We start from the raw sequence: 24,066 nt of genomic DNA, 5'->3' as shown, positions 1-24,066 counted from the left end.
AGTTCAACAATGCTGTTCAGTCCTGTTTTTCAACATTCACTCTTACCGAATGTACTGTACTGTGTGTCTTTTCACCAAATTCTCTAGAGTGTTCAATTCTCTTATCCTTTCTGTATGTTTTTGCTGTTTGACCCTTTCTTACTCTTCAGTTACCTTGAAGAAAAGTGTCTCATATAATAACACTTGCAGCCTCTTGCCCTAGTAATTTGGGGATTTATAGCTACATCTAATTGGGTGGCACTGGACTTCTTTATTTTCAGGTTTTTGCTGCACTTTTTGCTACATTGTCACAGAATTAGGACAGTACATGAAGACTGCACTCAAGAACTAATTAAACTTTGATATTAGAAACAAAACTTGAAACAGCTTTGTGAGGGAGAAGTTACTAACTTAAAATGGACTAAGTGGTTTTCCAACATTTTTATTTAAATTATGCAGCTTGCTGACATAGACATCTGAAACTGTTACACAGTTTCACAGTTGTGTATTTAATAAGAATAAAACCAACTAGGAAAAATAGTGGGCATCTTGTTACTTTCTTCAAATTCTTTACTGGGTCACTGGGTTTTTTTAATGCAGTCATGGACACGAGAGAGAAAGGTTAATAATAACATTGTTTTGGTCCTTCAGTCGACCAATTTAATATAACAGGATCAGATAAAGTATTGACCTAAGAAAAATACTGCTTTGTGTTGACCTACACAGGGATATTGAAAGAGGGCCAATTTAATCAAAACCTATGGCTTGAGTGTTCTACCAACATCAGGGACTTCCTCTGGCAGGTGTGGTACATGACTTTCTCTTCTGTTAAATCTTGGACTAGGAGAGATTTTGCAGAACAAATACTGACTAGTCCTGAAGGAAAACCAAGATTAGACCATTCTTCAAGCCTATCACTCTTTCTCACATCTCATTGCTCTTTGGGATAGGTGGTTGTGTTTTTAAAATCATTTGTCAACTCTACTCAGGAACAATGGCACAGAATTAATTAAAAGATTAATGGGAGATATAGGATTATGGAACAAATAGGTCGGAGTTCCACTCCACCAAATCCCATTCCAGCCTGGACAGGTTGACCTGACCTAGATGACAGATACAGGATAAGAAAGGGTAGCAAATTGCTTCCAGAGTATTCAGAAAACATGGGTTTTGTTCTTTTACCTTGGATCTTTTATTTGTGTAACTGTACTGGAAAAGGAAGGTTTGGTTCGTTCTTAAAGACTTTTGAAGTTTCTGAGGCAGTTTGAAGGACAAGGAAGAAGTACTAGTAATTTGTGAGACTCAAAGTATTTCATCTCTTCCCTACTGACAACTTCCCAGAGAAGAAAAGCATCCTTGCTTACACCGTTCTTGAAAAAATTAAGAAAGCATAATCTTCTTCTATGTGATGTTGATCTTCAGAGGTGTTAATTCCCAGTTACTTGTCCTCAAGGTCTTCCCTTCATTCCTAGTCTTATGATAATTATGTATCTGTGATAATTGTGTTCAGTGAGCAGGGACATCAGGGAGAGAACATGGAGAGTTCTTGTAGATTCTTGTAGAAATTCACCGATACAAGTTCGTGGCTGTCACCTTAGAAACAAATATCCTAGTAGAGTAAACTCATTTTCTGTAAAAAAGTTACAGCTTTTCCAGTCCTAAATCAAACACACAGTAAATCCCGGCCCACAAAATGTAAAATCATGATGATATGTCTGGAAGTTCAGGCTACAGAGGAAATAGCTACATCACCAGTAAAGGCAGAACAGGAGTCAAAGTCCAACTATAGCCTCTTCTATCTGCAGCCCACACTCCCCATCTTTGACTCCCTGCCCTCCTTCCCCCTACCAGGTTTCTGTCCTGTCAGAAATGCCAGTGGAGCTGTTCGTGGGAATGTGCTCTAAGGCAGTTTCAGTCAAAATCATCCTGGGCAGCAAAATCCTTTACATGTTTCAGGTAGCCCATAATTAAATGAATTAGGAAGTTGCAACACAAGCAGTTTAGCCAACAGAGAAGAGCTGTCTCTGACAGGGGCTCTTAAAAAGCAGCTGGAAATGAGGTGAGGAAAATCATGTCTTCTAGCTGCCATGATGGTGCTGACTAAAAGGATTACATAACAAAGTCCTAGGAGTCATGTTTGGGTATGACCACTCACTGCAATGAAACAGCTATGATTAAACCAGGCTTGGTTGGATTTTTTCACTGATTGACCTGCTTTAAGAATAAAATCATGTTGAGTTGAGCTAGACCACTTGCCAGATGCCCACCCAGCTGCTCACTACCTCCCCTCAACAGGACAGGGGGAACAAATACGTGAAAAAGCTCATGAGTTGAGGTAAAGACAGGGAGATCCCTTGCCAGTTACTGGTACAGGCAAAACAGACTCAGAGAAAAAGTTTTTATTTATTGCCAATGGATTGGGGGTGTTAAGAAATAAAGACAAAAATTAAAAACGTTACCTCCACCACCCTTCTTGTCCCAGGCCAAAGTATTCCACTGCTTCTTTCTCAGCTCCTCTACCTCCTCCCCATGCTGAGCAATGCACAGAGGATGTGGAACAGGGATTTGCAATCTGTCCATAACAGCTCTCCTCTGCTCCTTCCCCCTTGCACTTCCTCCACTCCAGTGTGGGTCCTTTCCATGGGCTGCGGTCCTTCAGGATGAACCTACTCCTGCATGGGCTCTCCATGGTCTCCAGTTTCCTTCAGTAAATATTCATCTGCTGCACTGTGGGTCCTCCATGGGCTGCAGTGTGGATAGTTCCTCTCCACAGCTGTGGGAGAAACTGCTTCAGCTCTTTCTCCTCTCCTTCCCTGACTTTGGTCCTCACAGGGCTCTTTCTCAGGTCTTTTCCCATCACTCTTCACTGCCATGCAGGGCTTTGCCTTTTCTCACACACTCTTTCCCTGAGGCACCAGCATGGCTGAGGGCTCAGCTGTGGCTTCAGTGGGTCACTGAAGCTGGCTGGGACCAGCAGTGTCCAGCATGGGGCAGCCCCAGCCTCTCCTAACAGAGAGGATTCCTATATGCAAGCTAAATTAGAAGGGAAATTGCTGTGTCTTAACCCCAGTCCTCTCCTAGAGGTAGTCTGGTGATGAATGTTTTGATTTAAGACACCGTACAATTTGGTATATTTGATATTTCCAAAAGCTGACTTTTCACCCCTCAGGGGGAAGCATCTACATGGGCCAACAGTGACAAGAAAAGCACTTTCCAGCTCTTGCCTCCATTCCCACCATATGTGTCTGTGTATACGTCTTTGTGTAAATTTGAGTAGCTTGATACTGATTTTTAATGGTGGAGATGTGGCATGTGATGTTCATAATGCCATCTTGTCATTTTTAACCTTCCTTCTTGCCCTCTCCCATTGTTTTACATTTTATCTATATTCTAAAACACTTTTCTTCCTCCAGGCTATTTGTTGAGCCTTTGTTGGCTGCTTTCCAGTAAGCACTAGGTTTCCACTGGCTGATTCTCCTGATCACACACACACACACACACCCCTCCCCACTGCTACAAAGGTAGTTGGGATTTGTAGGCATCACAGACTCAATCTGCCCTTGCCCAGTGTGGGCAGCAGGAGTGAAAACATATCTTGATCACCAATTTGGATCAAATCCAGATCAGAAATACAGTTGTTTTAGTTCCCTGCCCACCTAATTCCATTTGACTTGATGTGTCACCAGCATCTGAATGCTCTTTTTCACCACCTCCAGGGTATGTCTGATTTCTTGCAGGCCACTGCCTGATGCTTACATAACCCCGCTACACAACCATCAAGGTTATGGATGGCTTGTTATGGATGGAGCAAGTGCACAAGTTCTAACAGCATCAGGCTTACAGGTTGCATCATAGAATTGTTTGAGTTGGAAGGAACCTTGAATGTGATCTAGTTCCAACATCCCTGCCACGGACAGGGACACATTCAACTAGATCAGGTTTCTCAAAGCCCCATCCGGCCTGGCCTTGAATGCTCCCAGGGATGAGCATCCATGGCTGCCTCACCACCCTCAGAGTAAAGAATTTTTTCCTAGTATCTAATCTAACCTCTCTTTCCCTTTGAACCTATTCCCCCTTGTCCTGTCACTACATGCTCTTGTAAATAGTCTCTCTCCCTCTGTCTTGTTTGCTCCCTTCAGGTGCTGGGAGGCTGCAATTCAGTCAGCCCTAAGCCATCTCATTTCTAGGCTGAACAAACCCAGTTCTCTGAGCCTTTCCTTGTAGGAGAGGTGCTCCATCCTTCTGTTCATTTTGGTTATTTAGTTGTTGCTTTGTAAACTAAAAATAAGAGTTGGACTGCTCAGGGTATAAGAGTGATCCAAAATTAAAGACCACACAACAAAGCCTCAGGTTATCTGAAGAGTTGTTCTCCACTGTAGCCTTCGGTGCTCAATGTAAGAAGTGGGTGCACACAGCATGTCTTCAGAAAAATGCCTATTGATATACGCTTAAATTCATATCCAAGCAGAAAAATAGGTGGGTGGTTTGGTTTAATTACTGTGTTGGACAGGTAGTTAAGAGGTTCAATTAAATCACTGCAGCCCCCATGGAAAGATGTTTGAAAGGGTCAAATACTACAATGGTTATTCATGTTCAGCTTGCTTTTCAGAGCTCCACTTCTTTGCAGCATGCCAAAGCATGGCAGAGCAGCATGGGGTATTATTGCTTGGTAATCTGAAAGAATGAACATGGAAAACCATTAATGTTCAACCTACATGTGTTTATTTTCACTGGACTACAGTACTTCTTTCTTATTTTTCTCTTTTATTCTCTTTCCCTCTCCTTATTTCTATAATTGTACTGGTACATATTTTTGAGATGTTTTTCCACTCTTTCTTTACTTCATCTTCTGGTTTTGTTGTGCGTTCTTCCATTTTTTTCATTTTCTTGACCACCTTGTGTTGCCATCTCTTGTTATCCATTCATTTGCATGTCCGTCTTCCTTTCTGTTTTATTTTCCCTCTTCCCAACCTTCTTCCTTTTCACAGCATTGGAACACGGGAGATAGTCACCCAGAAGAACTTGAGTGGCTTGGTGCCCATCCGAGATTTCAGACTAGATCCCAGCCTCCTCTACTCCATTCCTTTACTAGCTCTCAGCCCCAATTTACTGATTGTGTGGCTGTTTCTGAGCATAGCATACCTGGTGGCCAGATTACGTTGCAAGTGAAAATAGAGTTTAAAAACAAAAAAGAAAAAAAAAAACCAACAAAACAAAAAACACAAAAACAAAAAAGTGCTTGAATGTGTATTGCCACTTGGTACCTGCTGGACAAAGGAATGTGTCATAGCATTGTCTGCCAAGAATTATTATTATGCCTTACAATTTTCCGTTTCTATTGTACTAAACTGTAAATATACATCAAATTATTTTATCGAAAAGAATTGTATTGAAACTTTAAATTATTGTTCTGCTTTCAGTGCTTGTAACATAGTCTGACATTGGCCTGTTACCTCGTTACTTTACCCGGCCTGGAGATCTCTTACCAAATACAGTTTTGTGTTATTTGTTTCATGTATTCCAGAGAAAGGAACTCTGTCTGAAAAAAATTTGTATCTTTTTGTATATTTAAGGTGTATGCTAATCTTGCCTTTCATTTTTATGAGGTATGAAGAGAAAAATAAAAACATGGGTGGGGTTTATAAGAAATTGTAAGAAATTTATTTAAAGAAGTAACAAATTTATACCTTAATTTCAAAGCATAATATCCAAATTACATTACTGAACAGTTTGTAGAACCATAGTCTTGTTCCTTTCTCATGGTTAAATATATTCTAATAGACTAGAAAACACTCAGAAAACAACTTGCAGTGTGCTGCATGCAGAATTATTTCATTCTATTTGTAGATCTGCATTTTGCAATGTATTAAAGACATGAGGAGAATGACTTGTGGTTAGGAAGGGGATGTGACTGGCATTAGCCTGCTAATGATCCATTATCTATTTTAGGTACTCTGTTATAGAACTTACTGTAAAATAGGGTCATCCTAGAAGTTAAAGATAATGGTCTTTAATTTTCAGGTAAGAAGAGGGAGGTATCAGTTAACTCCTTTTGTAGGTGGGTTTCAGGTTTTCCACTCGGCTTTATTTTAATTACATTAGACTAAATATTAGTGTTACTTCCATTTTTAAGCGTTGCACAGCTTTAATAAATTATGATGCTGATAGGGACTTAGTGATAAGTGAGCAATGGTAAGTTAACATTTATTTAAGTGGTGAGACGAAAGTGGCTTCCTAGTTTAGTGATGGAGAGTAATTGCAGATGAAATTAGATTGTCATTTGTATATAACGTCAAACTAAGGGAGGCCTGTTTAAACTGAAAGATTTTGTTGCTGCTGTGGTCTGGCAGAGCTTGTCAATAGCAATAGCTGATAAAAAAACTAACCTCATTTAATGTAGTTTGATAAATTCATAAAGAGTTTTACTTCGCTTGGTGCCTGAGATGACATTGGGCTTCTGAGGAGAACTAGTACTGTGATTTGTATTTTCTACTATTATTAACTTGCTCAAAAGACATAGGTAGCTTTAGCTTTTATTATCAATTTTAATGGAATTGAGAGCTGCTGAGAGAAGTATGCTGAAATAAAAAACCAAAAAAGTACAGTTAGAATAAAAATCAGAATTAAATCCTAAATTTGGATTTAATAATTCTAACTTTAAAAAAAGCGTGTGGTTGTATTTGTGTCTTCATGAAATCAGACTGTACAGTACACTATCTCTTAATATTTTTCCTCACTATTCTTCCAATTTTGTTTTTAAAAGAAAAAAACAAAACAAAACAAAAAAAAAACCCACAAAGACTTATACGTTTATATATCTATATATATAAAGCACGTATCCTATTTATTTTTAGCTGCAATTAGTTTTGGTACATCCTTACTGCTGTTGAGGTTTATCAGGGTGTGGTGGTTTTGGACATATCCCTGTGCTGTGCTGATGCCTGATACTGCTGTGTCTCCATACCCATCATCTCTTCTTTCTGTTTAGCACTGGTTTGTTTGCTCTGGGTGCCCCAGGCTACCTGTTTACAAAGTGAGCAGTTGTCAGGTTGGACTGCGGCCTTGACCTTGCAATGTGGAGAGTGTCCTGGGTTCAGCCTAACCAGATGTGAAAGTAACTTTAGTAGAATCACAGAATATCCTGAGCTGGAAGGGACCCACGAGGATCAAGGGTCAGTTCCTGGCCTGGCTCAGCCATCCCCTCATGTGCCTGAGAGCGTTGTCCAAACACTTCTTGCACTCTGGCAGACTTGGGGCCATGACCACTTCCCTGGGCAGCCTGTTCCAGTGTCCAGCCACCCTCTGGTAGTAAGGTGGCAGGCATATCCACTGAACTCCCTGAGATTATTAATCTGTTTGAAGGTGCTGCTTGTGATTACCACTAGCGTTGCAGTAAGACCACCTTAAAACCATTTGGAATGAAAGCCTAGGCTCTGTGAAAACAATGTAGGTTTTTTATTTTCTTCTTGAACGTAGGTGGGGACAAGTTTGGGTTTTTTTCCTTTTGGAGCCTGGTCTGTGCTTTTGTTAAGGCATCAAGATTTCAGATGCAGTAGTGCATCCTGCTTATGTGCCTCCAAGAGAAGGAAGATGGCATGTGAAATGTGTGAAATACATCTTTGTCAGTGCTCCATGAGGGACACGTGCAATAACCAGATGCTGTGAAATGTGTTATAAAGAGAATGATTCACTTTGGAGTCAAAATGCTCACCTAGCATCCCATATTTGCCAGTTAAACTTACTGCTTTTATTAGTACTCCGAAGTATGACTTGTGCAAACTTTTGATGTATCTCTTTGGCTGCAACAGCTGTCGGGGGAGCTTTGAAACACAAACCAGTGCCAGAAAAATAGTGTCATCACAGATGATCCATTCTATAAAAGGCAAGCACAGAATGTGCTCTGGAGACAAATTTCAAACTTAGTTAAACTGTTCCTTAAAGCAAAAAGAAAAAAAAAATTTACTATATTTTATGAAGCCAAACTAGGTGTTACATACAGAACAGTTACAGCCAGTTCCATGAACCAAAATTAGAAGAACGGTGAGGTCTGTAAGAGCACGAGAGCTTTCAAACTGAACCAGAATCCAAACCCTTCTTTTGAATCAGATAATCTCACCTTACCTGGTAGATGCTGCAGCCATCTCCAAGACAGGACTAATGTGTCATTTCCACCATAAGATGCTGTACTGTACACTTTGCCATGAAGGTCTAGTATTCATTGTTTAGGTTCCAGTCCTCAATCAGGGAAAGACATTCTCCTGCAAGCCTAAATTGATTTATAATATGTGTTTAAAACATAGTGCTTCCTCTTTGTATGTCTGTTTTTTGGATATAATCAAAGGAACTCTGAATTAGATTTACAAGTGTAAAGAAGCCTTATAACTGGAGTAGTTTTCTATTGTAGCACAGAACCTCTTTGTAATGTGGGGCAGTTGCACCAAAACGTTGGGGGAAAATTGAATTCTGCACAGCTTTGTTTCTTTGGGGTGATGACTGTCAATGCAGCCAGTCTTTTTTGCACTGCTATTTCATGATTAGGACTTCTTTTTAGACTGTTGGTTTTCAAGTCCATTTATGCATGCAGAGATAACTGGAAAGTCATACATTATTTTTGTATCAGCTCTAATCTTGAAGTAAGTACTTACAATACTGATATACAGGGAACAATAAAATTACTTTAAAGCTCTTACAGAGAGATCAGCAGGTTTTGGTTTTCAGCTTTATGTGTTAGTAAGTTAGCAGAACTGCTTATAAGCAATCCCTTGGGATCCCTTGTGCAGTGAATGGCATGTGAACTCCACAACAGTGTACCTTGAAATACATGAAACCGGCACGAAAGAACCTTTTCGGTAGATGTGCTGCTGCTTTCTAGAAATGCAAAACTAGCGATCAGACATAGCTTGTGTCCATTCTGTGTGCTTCTTACCAGCATTGTATGATGAGTCATTTTTTTAATATTTGCAGTGGCAAATTAATTAAACGCTCATTAAATAGAACCGACTTTATTTTAATGCTATAAAATAACCAGTTCATTTCATCTTAGTTTAAGTCTTTTTTCTTTTTTTTCCCCCTTTTACTGCTGTCATTTTTTGTGCTTGTTTTTTTTCCCCAGTGAGGGTTGTCGCCGAGAAAATACAATGAAGAATGTTGGATGTCGCAAGTATGCATTTAATTCCCTGCAACTGAAGGCTTTCCCAAAGTATTACAGGCCTCCAGAAGGAACTTATGGAAAAGTTGAAACATAAGCATACTATGTCCTTTAATTGCTGTTCCATTAAAACATGTGGGTACACTCTAGATTAACACATGATTTCGTCATCCAGAAGACATAAATAACCTTTTTGTACGTTTCGCTAGGTCATACAGAGCATGTTACCAAATTGGAATCTATAGTAACAATTATTCTGACACCTTAGCTTGAGAATAGTGTGATGACTCTCTGCCCATTTAAATAGCCTTCAGTGTATGTAAGATGAGCAGATATTGTGCTACTTAATAATTACCTATATGCAAATAGCTAGGTACCTCCTGGATGGGCAAGGACTCTAGGAACGGCATTTAGGCAGCTGTTCCACAGAACATCTTTTTATACTGAGTTGATTTGAGATTGAGCTTTTCCTAAACTTTTTAAAACTGAGAGTAAAACTCAGAAGCTGTAAATAAAAAGGATCCTAGACAGTTTAGTAACTGTAGAATGCATTGTTACAATCGATAAAAGGGGGTTTAATTAAAAAAAAAATCGGCACAATAAGCGCCAGGAGAAATAATTGTTTTATTGTACATAGGATGCCATCTTCATGTGTCAAATTAACAACATATAAAAGGCCAGACATGTGAGGTCTGGTTTATAATTCTGTTCAAATAAAACAAATTCCTGTCACCTTTGGCAGATAAGGCCTTGGGCACACAACTGATTTTAAAAAGTATTTCAGAAACATCATGACGCTTAACTATTAATGTCAGCAACAGTTCCCCATGCCCTTCCCCACTCTAAGGCAAGTGCAACAAGCAAGTTGTTGATGTTGCACATGACATGTTCAGTATATTCCATGGTGTTGTACATTAATTAGCACATTTTTACCCATGGTTTTTTTATATCACTTCTGGATTGTAAGCATTAGTATCTTGGGGTGTTACATTATTTTGGTCAGCGTACGATTTTTCTGTATTGCTTTTGTATGTCATTACAAAAATGCTCAAAGTGCCCAATGCATTCCTCTTGCTCCAAAACCAAAATTGGTTTCTGTTTACCTTCGCATTTCACCTGTTGAGAATCCTGGTGGGGGGAAGTGTGACTGGTGTCAGGGTATTTCTGAGGAATGTAGCAATGCCCTGTGTTGATAGAAAGGAACTGCTCAGTGCTACTGCTTGTGCCTGAGAACCACAGGTGGGTTCTAGCTTATGAAAAAGGTGGTCAGTTAGATAGCATTTGATAAAAAATGTTCAACAGATCTCTTCAGAAATAATCTCCCAAAGAATGCCTTCGAAGCTAAGATAGCATTTTATAAAGCAGCTAAACATTCATTTCCAAATTTTAACAGGATCAAATAATTTCTAGCTAGTTTCATTCAGCACACCGTCCTTTCCTTCTTGGTTTCTAAGGATCTAAGTTTTAGAATAGAAAAAATCTGCCCATTTATTCTTGTGGGAGTAGCAACAGCCAGGTAAGTATATGGCTGTTTTCTGATTTCTTTCTCCCTCTCACTGATGTTTGTCTGTGCTGTCACTGCTCTATCAATCAGCCATGTTCATTCTGCTCCCATGTAGTTTTGGGGGTTACAGGTCCAGCAGTTTTTGCATTTTGCTTTTTGCAGTTTATCACTGAGCAGCATGTCACAAAGCCAGGTCAGAGAGTTCTGCTGAACTAGGCTGTTACCATTATTTCAGACTCTCTAGGACAGCAAAACATGGAATTCTGTGCAAAAGCAATGTATTGTACCTACCCCAGGTCTGAACAAATCATCTACAGTAGAGCAGTCCCTTGGAAATGTTGCAAATCCTGTTTGCCAATTAATAAATGATAATTTTGTTTCATTTTTTGCTAATAAGTAAACAAATGTAGGATAAAAAAAATTTCAATGGGATCTCTTTAGACATGTTATTCCATTAGTTCTGCTCAGCCTTCAGTCCCTGGCCCATTATTAAATGCTACTTTATTTTTGTATAAACTGTGCTCTTTGTATCCCTTAGTTTTTATGAGTTGTTGATTTTTTTTTGTATATTTCAAACATGGTTAATTTTAAGTCCTGTATTGTTACACTAAAAATCTTCCAATGTTCAGCTTCAGAAGGAAATAACAAGATGTCTCTTGTAACCATTAGCAGCGCCACTCTCTTAGGTGGTGGCCAACAATCATTAGACCTGCTCTAGAGCTTAGCAATCCTTTATTTATTTTGTATGCTTATGTAATCTGAAAAAGTTGCTGAATTTTGTCTGCGTGTGGTGGAGGTGCAGCCCCAGGTGCCGCGGGGCTGTGCTCGGGGAGCTGTGCTGCCTGTGCCGACGCGCCGAGCGCGGTGGCCCCGTGGCGCATCCTGGACACGGCGCTGACGGGACGCACAGCTCGGGGTCCTCCCAAGGGCAGCACCGACAGCGAGGGCTCCCGCAGTTCCTCCAGGAAAGCTGTGACTCATGAAATCCACATGGGACCTTCACAAGGGGGAAGGGAGCTTTTCTGTTGCACAGGAGAGGCGAATCTAAGGATTACTGTAAAATGAAGTTCTATCTAATGTTCCTTTTTTGAGTACATTTTTTAAATTATAAAACATACAAAGGTAAAAGAAGAAAACTGTTGCCAAGTATGTTCTGTGTATGTTCTGTGAAAGTACCTACAGCACAGTTGCCTTTCGTTTCATTTATACGTGTAAAATTATTGTATAATATGACACAGTTTTGTCCCAACACGACTGTATTTGCCAAGCTTTGTGCATTGAAATATTTTTATTTATTTGGTTTTGGGCAGTATTAATATATCATAAACATATGGCTACTGTTTTATATATTCTAGTTCATCCAATCCATGTATGCTGTAAATGTGCTAGTCTTTAGGATGAAAACCAATAAAGAACTGACAAGAATAACAGTGGTTTGCTTTTAATGTGTTCATGGTAAGTGAAAATAAACACTTTCAGGCTCTTTGACTTGATACACTTTTACCTGTTGGAGAGTATATAAAGCCAAGTTGTGTAGGGAGACATTTCACACAGATGTGAAGTCCGGAAGTAGTTACTTCTAACCCCTGCTAAAGAACAGCTGCTACCAATTTTCTGTAGTTAAGTCAGGCACCAGCTTGTCCCACATGCCACACGTTGTGCAGCAGCAGTTAAATGAAAAAGTTCTGTAAGAACTTCCTGAGTTTTGTTCTCGGTTCTTTCACTTTTCCTTCCATTAGAATTTTTTCTCTACTGTTGCTTCCCATTGAGCCAACTCATCCTTCCAGCAGCTTGAGCAGTTGGGCTGCTTTTCAGCAGGGATAGGTTGTCCTTGTTGATTGTCATTTTGATTTCAAATTAAATAAAGTCTCTGTCCCTCTCTCTCTCTCTCTCTCTCTCTAAATTTCAAAATTTCTAATTGGTGTCAAAAAAGTATCTACCAGTATTATTCTTAAATTAAAAAGGTGGGGTGTTTAAAAAATGGTTGAAAATCTAACATCTTTAAAAGGCATTCTGAGCTATCAGAAGATGTTGTGTGTTTGAAGGTGGTGAATGTGCCTCCATAATGATTGCTCTGTGCGGAACCCGTGGTGACCATGAGTCTGGGTTGCCTGTGGACCTGTGGCTGTGTGAAGGGCCTGTGTGTGCCCATGGGCTGTGAATGATCCCACAGGGAGCTGCTGGGAGCAGCAATGACCAAGTGCTTTGCTGTGGAGCAGAACTCCCATCTTTTTCCCATGACTTTTGCTGTAGTCTTCAGGCAGAGCTTGAAGTGCTGATACAGGCATCTGTGTAGAGGCACCAACAGCACTTCAGAAGGGATTACCTGATGCCACAAATGTATCAGCCTAAAGTCTGAAATGTGTACTCTGACAAAGGAGAGGAAATACTAATAGATGAAACACAAAAATGCAACAGAGAATAGAAAACCAAGAAGGGTACAACAAAAAATAGCAAACCACGTTTAAAACAGAGAAAGAGTCCTCATCAGAAGAAACTGTAGGCAATATTGGTGACCACGGGTGAACTTTTTCAGCCTTCTTCAGTTTATGAATTCCTAAATATTTCTAAGACCCACCTCAGAAACTCTGGATCTGTATATTGTTGCTGACTGCATGTGGGTTTGTTTAAAACAGCTCTTCCCAATGAACTACAAGACTTATCGGCAGTGAAGGGGAAAACATAACAGTAACCTCTTTTTCTCACATTGCTTTAAATGTCAGGCACACTTTCTCTCCCAATTCATAAAATATTTTGCCCTTCACAATTCGGGATGGATGCAGTTTATCCATTTATTCACAACGTGATTTGAAGAGGGGTAAGCAAATAACGGGTAAGTAACGAGAATGACCAACATGGACACAGGGGTCACCTGGGACTGGAGGCCTTTCAGCCTGTGCCCCAGGACCAGACATCAGGAATGGCCAAAACCTTGGTTACCACAGGAAACTCCCAGGAGCGTGGTGTCAATAACACCAAGGTTGTGGGCTTGATCCCTGTATGGGCCATTCACTGAAGAGTTGGACTCGATGGTCTTTGTGGGTGCCTTCTAACTCAGAATGCTCTGATTCTGTGTGACAGGCGCATGGGGGAGGTTTGGGAGCACCATGGCGTGGCCAGGATTCCTACTTGCCCTCTTCCACCTGCAGCCACCTCCATATTCCCACCTACACTGGGTGTGCTGGCCAGCCAGAGTGGCCCCACAGCAGTGGCCACTGCCTTCCTCTGGGCAGAGAGAGTGGTGGAAGGGAGGGAGGGAAGGAAGGAGGGAAGGAGGCCGCTGTGGAAGCGAGGCCGGCCTGGTGGTGTGGTGCTCCCACACGTTCCCTCAAACATTGCTCCTCGTGGGCAAGGGCTGCTTGGCAGCACGGACCATCTGCTTTCCCACTGTGCAGCATCTCTTGTGGAAATGTGCTGGGAATGTAGCATCCTTTAATCTGGCAAGATTGAGAGTCCTGTTGTAGTGTTTGTTAGATCCCGCACTTAGTGAAACATCCTAAAGACCGTACTCCGGTGGCTGCTTATCTTTTAGTTTTCCATTGGCTCAGAACATTGGTGGCACCTGCAATTTCCATTTTGAAACAGAAGCAAGTTGATCTTTGGAGTTCATAAAATAACAGCAGTAAAACGTTTACATTAAGGCAAGATAGCTTTTAAGTGCTCTTAATAGTTGTCTACATATTGCTTAAATTGTAGCCATGTCTCAAAATGCTGCTGTAAGCATACAGTAGAGATTTGAGAAGTTCTGAAAAGCAGATTGAAATAACCCACTTTTTTTTAGATATATCAAGATGTTGACTGAATTGCCACCAACTGATGTTGGTATCAGGCAGATGATGGCGCTAGAACCTAGCATTGAAATCATTGAGACTAACTGCTGCTATAGAAATGCTCTGAAAATGTTGGTAAAATAGGTTTGTAACAAACATGAGGTGATCCTGCCTAGGTGTTTGAGAGACATCTGTCGGGTCTGGAAAAGCATTCGTTAGCTGCAATAGGATACAGTTCTTCTGATGGGTTTTTCTGTATTTTTTTCTGACATCAGAACTCTCTCATTCGGGGGTATTCCTGCCCCATTCTGTTCCTCTTACCGTGGTGTTTCATTCCATGTTCTTCATGTTATGTTTTGACCAAATTTCCCTTGAGTGTGTCAGGCCTTGGATTCACAGCACACAAATATATATTTTGAATCAGCTTTAGTTTCAAGTTGTGTGAGTGAGTGGGTGTTCCCTTGAAATGCTGTGGCCGTATCCACAACCTCAAGGTCTGTAGGCAAATGGCTGAAGAGGAGTCTCTGACTTTTCTCAGTTCCTTGCTAGATTTAGAATTCTCTCGTGACACTTCTAGTTCTTCAAAAAAAGGTGAACTTTCTGTGTGGAAAATACGGCTTTACAATACCTCTGTGGGATTAGTCTCTGGAAGTGGATCACTTTGGAACACCTGTGTGACGTGGCTGATGGCAGGAGCTAGAGTAAAGCTTATTAAGAAATATCAGCCAGTAGAGTGCTTATTTACTGAGGAAATGGGCAATGTTTGTGTTTATCATGTGTATCTATGTATCATATGTATCTATCTGTGATTGGTCCTGTGGGGTAATGTGAGCTGACTCAGCACACAAAATCCACCTTTCATCCTTGGCTGTGTTGCTGGATCTGGAGTGAGTTGCACACTCCAGATTCTGTCTCCACTGCTGCCATCAGCAAAGCTTTGCAAGAGCCACTTTGACTAAATCTACAAAGGACACTTGCAACCTATAGCTTGCCCAACTTGTAGGTGTCTTGGTTGCCTGATGATCTTCCTGAGGCTTTCTGTATTGGGAATTGCTAATAAGGAAGTTTGTCAGTGAGACTCACCTCAGCCTGGGCTTCCTTCTCTCACCCCAGTGCTGGGAGTAGAGACAGGGATTTGTCTCTGGCCTTGCAGGCACTGCTACAGCCTTACCCCAGCCACGTCTGTCACACCTGGTTGAGTAACATGGCTTGTGGACAAGGTCCTCAAGAGCTGCCTGTTCCAGTCTCTCTGATGCTTTGCAGTCCTCAGAAATCCATCAGCAGCAGGCATGGTCCTTCCTCTCCAAACTCTTGTTGCAGCTTCACTGCATGAGCTGTTGCACAGGATGCAGGAAACTGGGCTCTTCTTTTTCTGTTCTTTGCTTCTCTGCCTTTCCCTCAGTCATCCTCAGAAGGCAACTCCAGAAGCACCAGGTGGCTTTTTCAGTAAGGCAGTGAGGTGCTCCTGGTTTAGGTTGTGGGAACTCAGTGAGGATTTTTCTGAGTGGAGAGATGGGAAAGTGACGTCTCATTTTGCCAGGAGGTATTGTCAGTAAGGCAGGCAGGAAATGCCGTGAGGCATTTCCAGGGATAAACGGTTTCTTGGGCTTATCCTAGGTTAGCTACCTGTTTTTCACAGTTTGGGGTGAAGGCAAGAAACAGCCTCTTGTTTGTAATTCTGTGGCCCAAATGTTCCCTCCATGAACAGGGTTCTTGGAGTGGGGCTTGCATTTTGTGAGCATTGCTGTTTGGCTGGTGAGGCTACCCAGAGGCCAGAGAAACTCATTTTCTGGGTCCTGCTTGGACAGGCACAGAAGTGAGAATTACTTAATCAAACAGGCAGTTATTAGGTAAGATTGAGCAACCAGATAGATTCAAGCCTTACCAACCTGAATTAGAAGCCTCAATATATCTGTACTTAGTGATAGGAAAACCCAGCCCTATCTCACATCCTGTCTCAACAGTGGCTTCTACCTTATATCTGTGAAAGGGCAGCGTAAACATAGCACGAAATTTCCACATGCATTTGCACAATTTTTTTTAATGATTTGCATTTTTGGAAGTGTGTTTGTCAGAAGTGTTAGCTCTGAGTTGATTTATTTAGTGCCCTTATGGTGTTTTCCATTGTGTCACATCTCTACTTCCCCTTCTCTGAGTATTCACTTCTTTATTTCTTCTTGGGCTCTCATCATTTGAGTCCTCAGAAGATGAGGATTATGATGTTTATGCAGATTGTGCACAGAGTACTTGAACTAACTTCTGAGTTTGTCTCTGTGGTGGAAGTAGTTAACCTGAAAGACAATGGCTCATCAATAAACTGTAGCTGTTTTCTTTGGATTTTTTTTATTACTGATTTTGTTTTATTGATACATTCCTGTCTACTGTCAGGCTGTGGATGTAGATAGACAGCAATATGATCACTTTTCTTGTTTTCATAGATCAAGACTGATAGTTAGTTAGAGAATACAAAACTGGTGAATTGTGCTACTAAAAAGGTGGGCAGCTTTTCTAAGGAAGGAATTGCAGGGATTGAGAATGACCATGTGTGGGCGTGTGGGGGTGGTTCAGGGTCATCCCCTGTATTGGTACTCAAGTGCCACTGCAGTGTTCTGCAGGTGCAGGGACTGTGCTGATGCTGCCAGTTGGTTGTTGAAAAGCTGACCCACGAGTCAGGGCTAAAATCCAATAGAAAAGTGGTACTGAGAGGGGCGGAAGCTTTGAAGGCACTTAGACCTAGGCTGGGTTTTTCTTTAAAGAATTTGGTCTTTCCTTTAATCATAGAATAATCATAGAATCATCAAACCATCAAGGTTGGAAGAGACCTACAAGGTGATCCAGTCTAACTGCCCACCTGGCACTATCACTGCAACCCCTAAACCACTGAATCACATCACCCAGCGCCAAATCCACACACCTCTTGCACACCTCCAGGGATGGTGACTCCACCACCTCCCTGGGCAACCAATTCCAATGCCTGACCACCTGAACAGTGAATTTTTTTTAATGTCTAATCTGAATCTCCCCTGTCTCAGTTTAAGGCCATTTCCTCTGGTCCTCTCACTGAAGGCACAGCAGAAGAGATCAGCCCCCGCCTTATCACAGCCTCCTCTCAGGCAGTTGTAGAGAGCAATGAGGTTCCCCCTGAGCCTCCTCTTCTTGAGCCTAAACAACCCCAGCTCCCTCAGCTGTCTCATAAAACATGTTCTCTACACCCTTCATGAGTCTGGTTGCCCTTCTCTGTACAACCAATATTTATTCATGAATCTTGGTATGTAGGTGACCTCAGTCCTGCACAGGGCAGTCATGGGGCTCCTTTGGGTCTCAGGAAAAAAGACACAGCAGCACACAGTGCAATAACATTTCCATTTTAATAAGGTAGAGTAAGAGAAGGAATATAGATGGTGAGTAAATCATTTGCCCTGTCAGGTGCTGGGAGTTGGAACTAGTTAGTGGGACAGCACTAAGAGTAAGAACTGAAATGCTCTAAGGGGAGAGGATGCAGAGCCCTGGAAAAAAAAATCTCAGCAAAGGCCTTTCACAAGGATAAAGAGGATGGAAAGATAGCGGGGGAGAGCCGAAACCAATGTGTGTGTTTGGAGATTTGAACAAAAGTACAAAATAACTGCATAAAATTTCTCAAATAGGGGTGGAGAAATGAGTTTTAAAAATGTTCCATGTGATTTGGAGGAGCTGTCTTGAACGTACAGAATCCTTTCAATTATTCTATATTGGGAAAATAATTTTGTGAGATGAGCAGATCTAGAAAAAGAGATACTGAACATATGAATGCAGAAGAGGAAAGAAAGAAAAGTTGTTCCTTTTAGTTTGATGAAAGAAATACCAGAATAAATACAGGAAATAAATAGTTTGATTGCATTAGGCTTGTCTGGCGCATTGTGATTCTATGCTTGAAGAGAAGTAAAAGCCTGGTATGACTGGTTTTTGCCCTGGTTTGTGGACTTTCCCTACTGAACTGCAAGAACTTTCTAGTTCCTCTTTCTTCAGGACTCCTGGCACATCACTATTGAGGAACAGTAGCTGTGTAGCCTGACAGTGGGAAAAGGAGTGTTTATTTTCCCAATGCACAACTAATTAAAGTAAAATGATACTACTGAAGTTGAACTGCTTTTTTCAGGAAAAAGTGTAAGGAAAAGCTTTAGAGGAAATCCCAAAGCCACTGGCACTGCTGTGGTGTCCGGATTGCTGTTTGCAGCCACAGAGGGGGGCTGTTGTTCCAATAGTGGAACTCATTCTTCACTCTGCAAAGGGAGGAAATGGCATTACTCAAATTTATTGAGTTTGGGGAAGTGTTTTCCAGTGTGCCGATTTAATCAGAGTTCCTAAAAGCCTTTTTTTCCCCCCATGAATTATTGCTGTACAGACTAAATCAGTCTTTTCACAAGGAGGCTCCATTAAATTGCTAAGTCAGGACAAATACTGTCCGTTCCTGAAGTTCTCTGGTGCTGAACCAGCTGACTTGAGCAATATTCAGTTTTTATTGTTCTAATAACTGCACCATATGGATTTTTCATGCAGTTGATCAATGCAAGGGCACTAAGTCAGCTCACAATGCACCTCATTCTCATTCCACATACCTGGAACTGTGGGTTCAACTGACAGCCAGTGCCCAGCTCCCACATTTTCACATCTGAAATTAATTTCTGAATAACCATGAGATATTCTGTGTGCTGATAGTTGTAGTGTGGGTGTTTGCTTTCTGTTTGAGCTGTCATGAATTTTCCTTTTGGAGCATTTCTTTAAAATGTTGAGTTCAGCTGCTTCAAAGAAAAGACCATCTTTTATAGAAACAGAACCATAGAACCATTTAGGTTGGAAAAGACTCCTCAGATCATCAGGTCCAGCTGTTGACCTAACTCTGCCAAGTCCATCACTAAAGTATGTCCCCAAGTGCCACATGTATTTTAAATACCCCCAGGGATGGTGACTCCACCATTTCCTTGAGCAGCCTGTTCCAATACTTGACAACTCTTTGTGAAGAAGTTTTCTCTGCCAATCTAAACCTCTTTTTTCCAACCTCCCTTCCTCACATGCACATGAAATCTGAATTTCTCACTAACTTGCTAAATGCAGCTGAACTATTTTATTCCTTGTGTGCCTCCCCATTATTTCAAAGCATTAATATAATATTTTCTGCCATGGCCTTTGTATAGTTTACTATACAAACTCTACAAACTATACAAACTGAAGCATTAAGATACTATTGATGTGTTCTTAAGATCTGTTGATTTTTACCCCACCCCTCCCTTGAACTGGAGATCCAGTCTTCAGCCACAGAGCAGAATTTGGCAGATGAGCAAATGTGGGCTAGGTTTGGCAGCTAGACCTGCATCAGAAGCTCATAGGAATAAACTCCTGGTTTGGGATAAGACATAAATGAATATTCCTTAAAATTACTGTTGTCCAAATAGATTTCTAGCACATCAGGAATTCCCCTGTGAGCTGTAAGCTGAGTCATACCCATTTAATGAAGAATGTTGTGTAGTTTTTAGGGACCTGCTTCATTCTTTGTTGTCAGACTCTTCAGCATTGGCAGGATTTTGCTGGTAATTGACTGATAAGGACAGGCTAGAGCAGGAAGACAGGCAATGGAAAGCCAAAGGGGATAAAAGTCCTTCCCCCTTCCAGAAAGCCAGCAATAGCCACTGAAGGAGTGTTTCAGTCTCTCCTCTGATTACAGCTTCTGCATATTTCCCTCTTGACAGGCAGTGGGCCGTCCTCACTGGCTTCTCTTGTGTCCTACATTGCCATAAAGCAAGTTAATGTTCTCTCTCCGGTGAGCAGTGTCTTCACTGACAGTAACTCCAGAGTGCGCCAGGGAGTGACAGTGGGTGAGGCGGAAGCTTCTCCAGGTGCTGCTTTCCTGGTACACTTGTTTCCCAGCAAGATCCTTGTAACTAAGCTGAAACACAAGTGATTTCATCCTGCCATGGACTCATACTAAAAACAGTCAGGAAACTTTCCAGAATAGCTAATTGGTTTTGTGTTGTGGGTTTTTTTTTTTTTTTTTTTCCTTTGGGAAAATTTTATTAACCCCTTAACTATAAAATGGTAAGCCTGTATCTATTTGATTGTCTCTCCACCCACCCCCACTCCCTTTGTGCCCTCCCCCAGCCAATACCTTTTTTCTCTCTTATGGATGCTACACTCCAGATCCTCTGGCTTGTTTAGGGCAAGTAATTGAGCTGTGATTTTTCACAGCTTGCAAGAGAGTCCCATGTGAAGCCTGTTACTGCAGTGTGAGAACAACCCACTCACTTCCTGCTGCCACTCAAGGACTACTTGAGTGTTATCTTGTAAAATTTCAGGAGAGTCAGTGTACCTCCTGAAGATCCCACTTTATCCAGTGCTAATGACACTCTGACTCAAACATTTGCTTCACAATAGGCAAATAGAGAGCACAGTAAATTTTCAGATATAGGGTCCTTTCTGGAGGACTACTGTTTGAGATCCCAGCTTGACAGAAACATCTCAAGGGGATTTTCTTATAAAGAGGACATAAAATCTGTACTGACACTTCCCTCTGCTTTCTGCACTTCTCTTGGTACAATGTAATCTGCTGTTTAAGATCAACTGATCCAACTGATGTCCTCGGATCTGAGCAGTCACTGGTACACAGTTCTGCTCAAAACCAAAAAAAAGGTAAAAAAGTTAAATTTTGTTCAGGACAGTTCTCATGTTCCATATATACATATATATATATATATATATATATATATATATATATATGTATATATACTCACATTAAAAAAGTCATGCCCTGCTTGCTGCTGGATTACACAGCATGAAGCAACACACTAGGAGCCGCAAGCATGGTTAGAAGTTGTGTTCAGAGGACTGCTGAACAGCATGCTGATCCCATCATCTTGAAGACTGCTTTAGGATGTACGTGACTAAAGTACAGCTGAACATTAGGTCCATCAGTGAGTGGCATTAGACAAAAACAGGTTCTGGGCAAAAGACTGTTTTGAAGCAGAACCTGTTTAACACAAGGTGACTGAATGCTCTTCCAGTTGCACCAGCCACACAGTAGAAGCTGGGTTATTTTCAATCCCTCTTCTAACAAACTGACTCATTGAGAGCTGCAGTTATTTCATAAGGCCAAAACACCAGAACTCAGAAAACTTGCTCATAATTACAGGTTGGGAAAACAGACAAAGCCCGGTTAAAGCTGTACTTTGTGTTAAAACATCTGGGTGAAATAGTGTCAGCGAAAGACAGCTTCATACTTTGTGTACTCCTCTTTTTACCTCTCATTCAGTCAGGCACAGCTCATTGTCAGCTGAAGTGCAGAGCACAACTTCTGTACAATTTCACTGCAGTGCTCCAGTGTTGGCAGTCTGCTGTTCACTCACATTCTCATCCTACATTGCCCTGGAGCTTCCCCCAGTTCCGTGTTTCTCTCACAGGGCAGTGGCCCAGCCACATCCTGCACTGCTGCTGACAGAGCTGGGCCCAGAGTGTCTCTATCTGTTAAATGAACACTCACTGTCCCTTGACTGGAATTGTAGATCCTGTTCTGATACAGCCTTACACTTTAATGAAGTGTCCAGTACCTCTCAAGAGCTTTTGGAAATAGAGCTCATGATAATTAAACTGATTTCACATGTTAGGGCCATACTTCCCACCTCAGGCTTCCTGATTTTAGTAACAGGCCAGAACTGCCCTTTAGGAGCACTGAACTAATTACCAAAATTAACAGTAATTGTTTCTCTTGTTTCTTTTCCTTGCTGGGAACTTTGCACTCCCATTAGTTTCCAGGTCTGGAAGAGCAGAGGTGACTCATGGCAGATTGGCCCTGATTCTGCTCCAAAGAAATGTTTCAAATGATCCAAAGCTGTGAGCTCCATGGTTTCTAGGACAGCCTGTCTTCTGAGGACTTAAAGATATTTTTCCTCTGGTCTTTTTACTTCAGACAGAACTTCCCTCATGTCTGAGCTTCAGTCTTGTTCATGCTGCTTTTGCAGTCACCTTGCTGCTGAGCTTTTGACCCTGCATCTCCCCATGCTCAGGTTGTCCTCCCAGCACGCTGCAATGTTTTCAACCCCATCTAGATTTTCATCCAAGACTGCATGTGCTTTGTCAAAATTTCATTCCCTTTTATTTTTACCTCATCATAAGATCACAAGAGGTCTGTCCTCTCCATTACTCTGTGATTGTGGATGCTTCTGTCATATTACCACCTCACCTGCTGCTTAAGAGTCTTCAACGCATGTCAAGAGTAACTATACCATAGAAGCTGGCAAGTAAGGACCTCAGCAGGAGGCAGCAAAAGCTGCCTTGTACTTGTACTTACCATACACAGAGGTTTCTTTAGTTATACCAGACTTTTGCCTAGATTTTATTTCACCCAAATTCTTGTCCATTGCAATTATGACTCTCTTTAAGGCAGCTCTTTTGCCTTCTTTAAGTCGGCAAAACAAAGTGAAGCTGCTCTCCAAAATTACATTGGAGAAACAAGATAGGACTCTCAGGGAGTGTTTAGGCCTTGGATATTTCCCTTGAGAGAAAGACATGATTTTTCCCCTCTTAGAAAACTGAAAACTGTGTGTCAAAAATCTCCACAGTTCAGGTCATTTCACTGGAACTTATGTTTAACTGGTGCTCAAGAGGAAGCTCTTCCAAAACAAGAACTAAGAGTATTTTAACAGTGGCCAAGGTTATTTGCATTATCACAAGGGAATGGCTCACAATTTTGGGGGGAAGGGGAGGGGACAGAGAAAGGCATCTAAATTACTTGTGTTTTGCCTTGTCTTGTTCAAAAGGAAATGTTATTAAACCAGATTTTTTTATTCCTGTCCTCACTGATTAAACCACTGCAGACTATTAGCATCTCAGAATTAATTTCTGCTTCTATCCTCCATGGAATCAATTCCAATGTAAACACCTGCTGGGTAAAAGAGGTGGCATATGACCTTAAGCAGCTCCTTTCACCTTGAAGTTACTGCTAGTTATCTTCCCAAGCACCATTTGCAGAGAAGCAGGCCCTGGCACGTCAGGAGCTTAATTGCTTATTCTTTATTTCCATGCAGTAAGAGACTTGTTTGCTCAGTTTCTCAGAAGGAAATTGCATACAAATCCAAGTTGAACATTTCATGACCTTGCATGGCTCTAAAAGTACTCAAATTTTAAGAACAAAGGAGTTCCAGCAGGTTCCTATTTGAGAGATCTGTATCTTTGAGCTTCTGCTGGTGGCACCAGGAAGGCAGCAGCCTCGCACTTGGAGAGTTTGTTCACATAATGCAAGCTGGAAAGGGGCTCACTTGGTTAAATAAATGGGACACTCATATTTTGTTGCATACAAAACCTTCATGCTAGAAGGAATATTAACTAAAATATACAGTTCTTACTCTTTTACAGAATGGATTCTGATAAACATCTGCTGCTGTAAATTTGTAGCAGTGCCACTGAGTCATAAGTAAATTTACAGTGCTAGTGTCTGTTAATGCTTTCTGGCAATGGAAGGGTTCATCTCTACTTGGCTTCAGCTCAGAGCATATATGTAGTCAGTGGGGCTTGCCTTACTGTTAATGAATGGAAACTTCAAGGGACAGATAAATAGTATCTAAGAACAGTAACATTCTTGTTCAGACCCATGCAAGAACAGTGTTACAAAGGTATGGGCGTAGCATAAACACCAGCTGCTC

At 41.3% G+C, this 24,066-nt stretch overlaps 1 protein-coding gene across 11 annotated transcripts in view; it reads left to right on the top strand.

Moving 5' to 3' along the window:
- The window catches only part of INPP4A (inositol polyphosphate-4-phosphatase type I A), a 73,715-nt gene extending 61,654 nt beyond the window's left edge, over positions 1 to 12,061 (top strand). For 6 of the 11 annotated variants that reach the window (XM_019282806.3, XM_019282807.3, XM_010394217.4 and 3 more), the window contains one exon: positions 4,968 to 9,016. In XM_019282806.3, coding sequence (XP_019138351.1) covers positions 4,968 to 5,148 — 181 coding nt within the window. In that variant the 3' untranslated portion in view covers positions 5,149 to 9,016. Of the gene's footprint in view, positions 1 to 4,967; positions 9,017 to 9,091 lie in introns of those variants that run through there. The other 5 variants (XM_010394223.2, XM_019282812.2, XM_010394222.2 and 2 more) reach the window with 1 other exon arrangement.
- The last annotated feature ends 12,005 nt before the right edge of the window (positions 12,062 to 24,066 follow it).

The sequence above is a fragment of the Corvus cornix genome, chromosome 1 (genome assembly GCF_000738735.6).
Source record: "Corvus cornix cornix isolate S_Up_H32 chromosome 1, ASM73873v5, whole genome shotgun sequence".
Classification (NCBI taxonomy): Eukaryota; Metazoa; Chordata; class Aves; order Passeriformes; family Corvidae; genus Corvus; species Corvus cornix.
The sequence above is the reverse complement of the archived record's forward strand: the minus strand, read 5'-3'. Positions and strand labels throughout refer to the sequence as shown.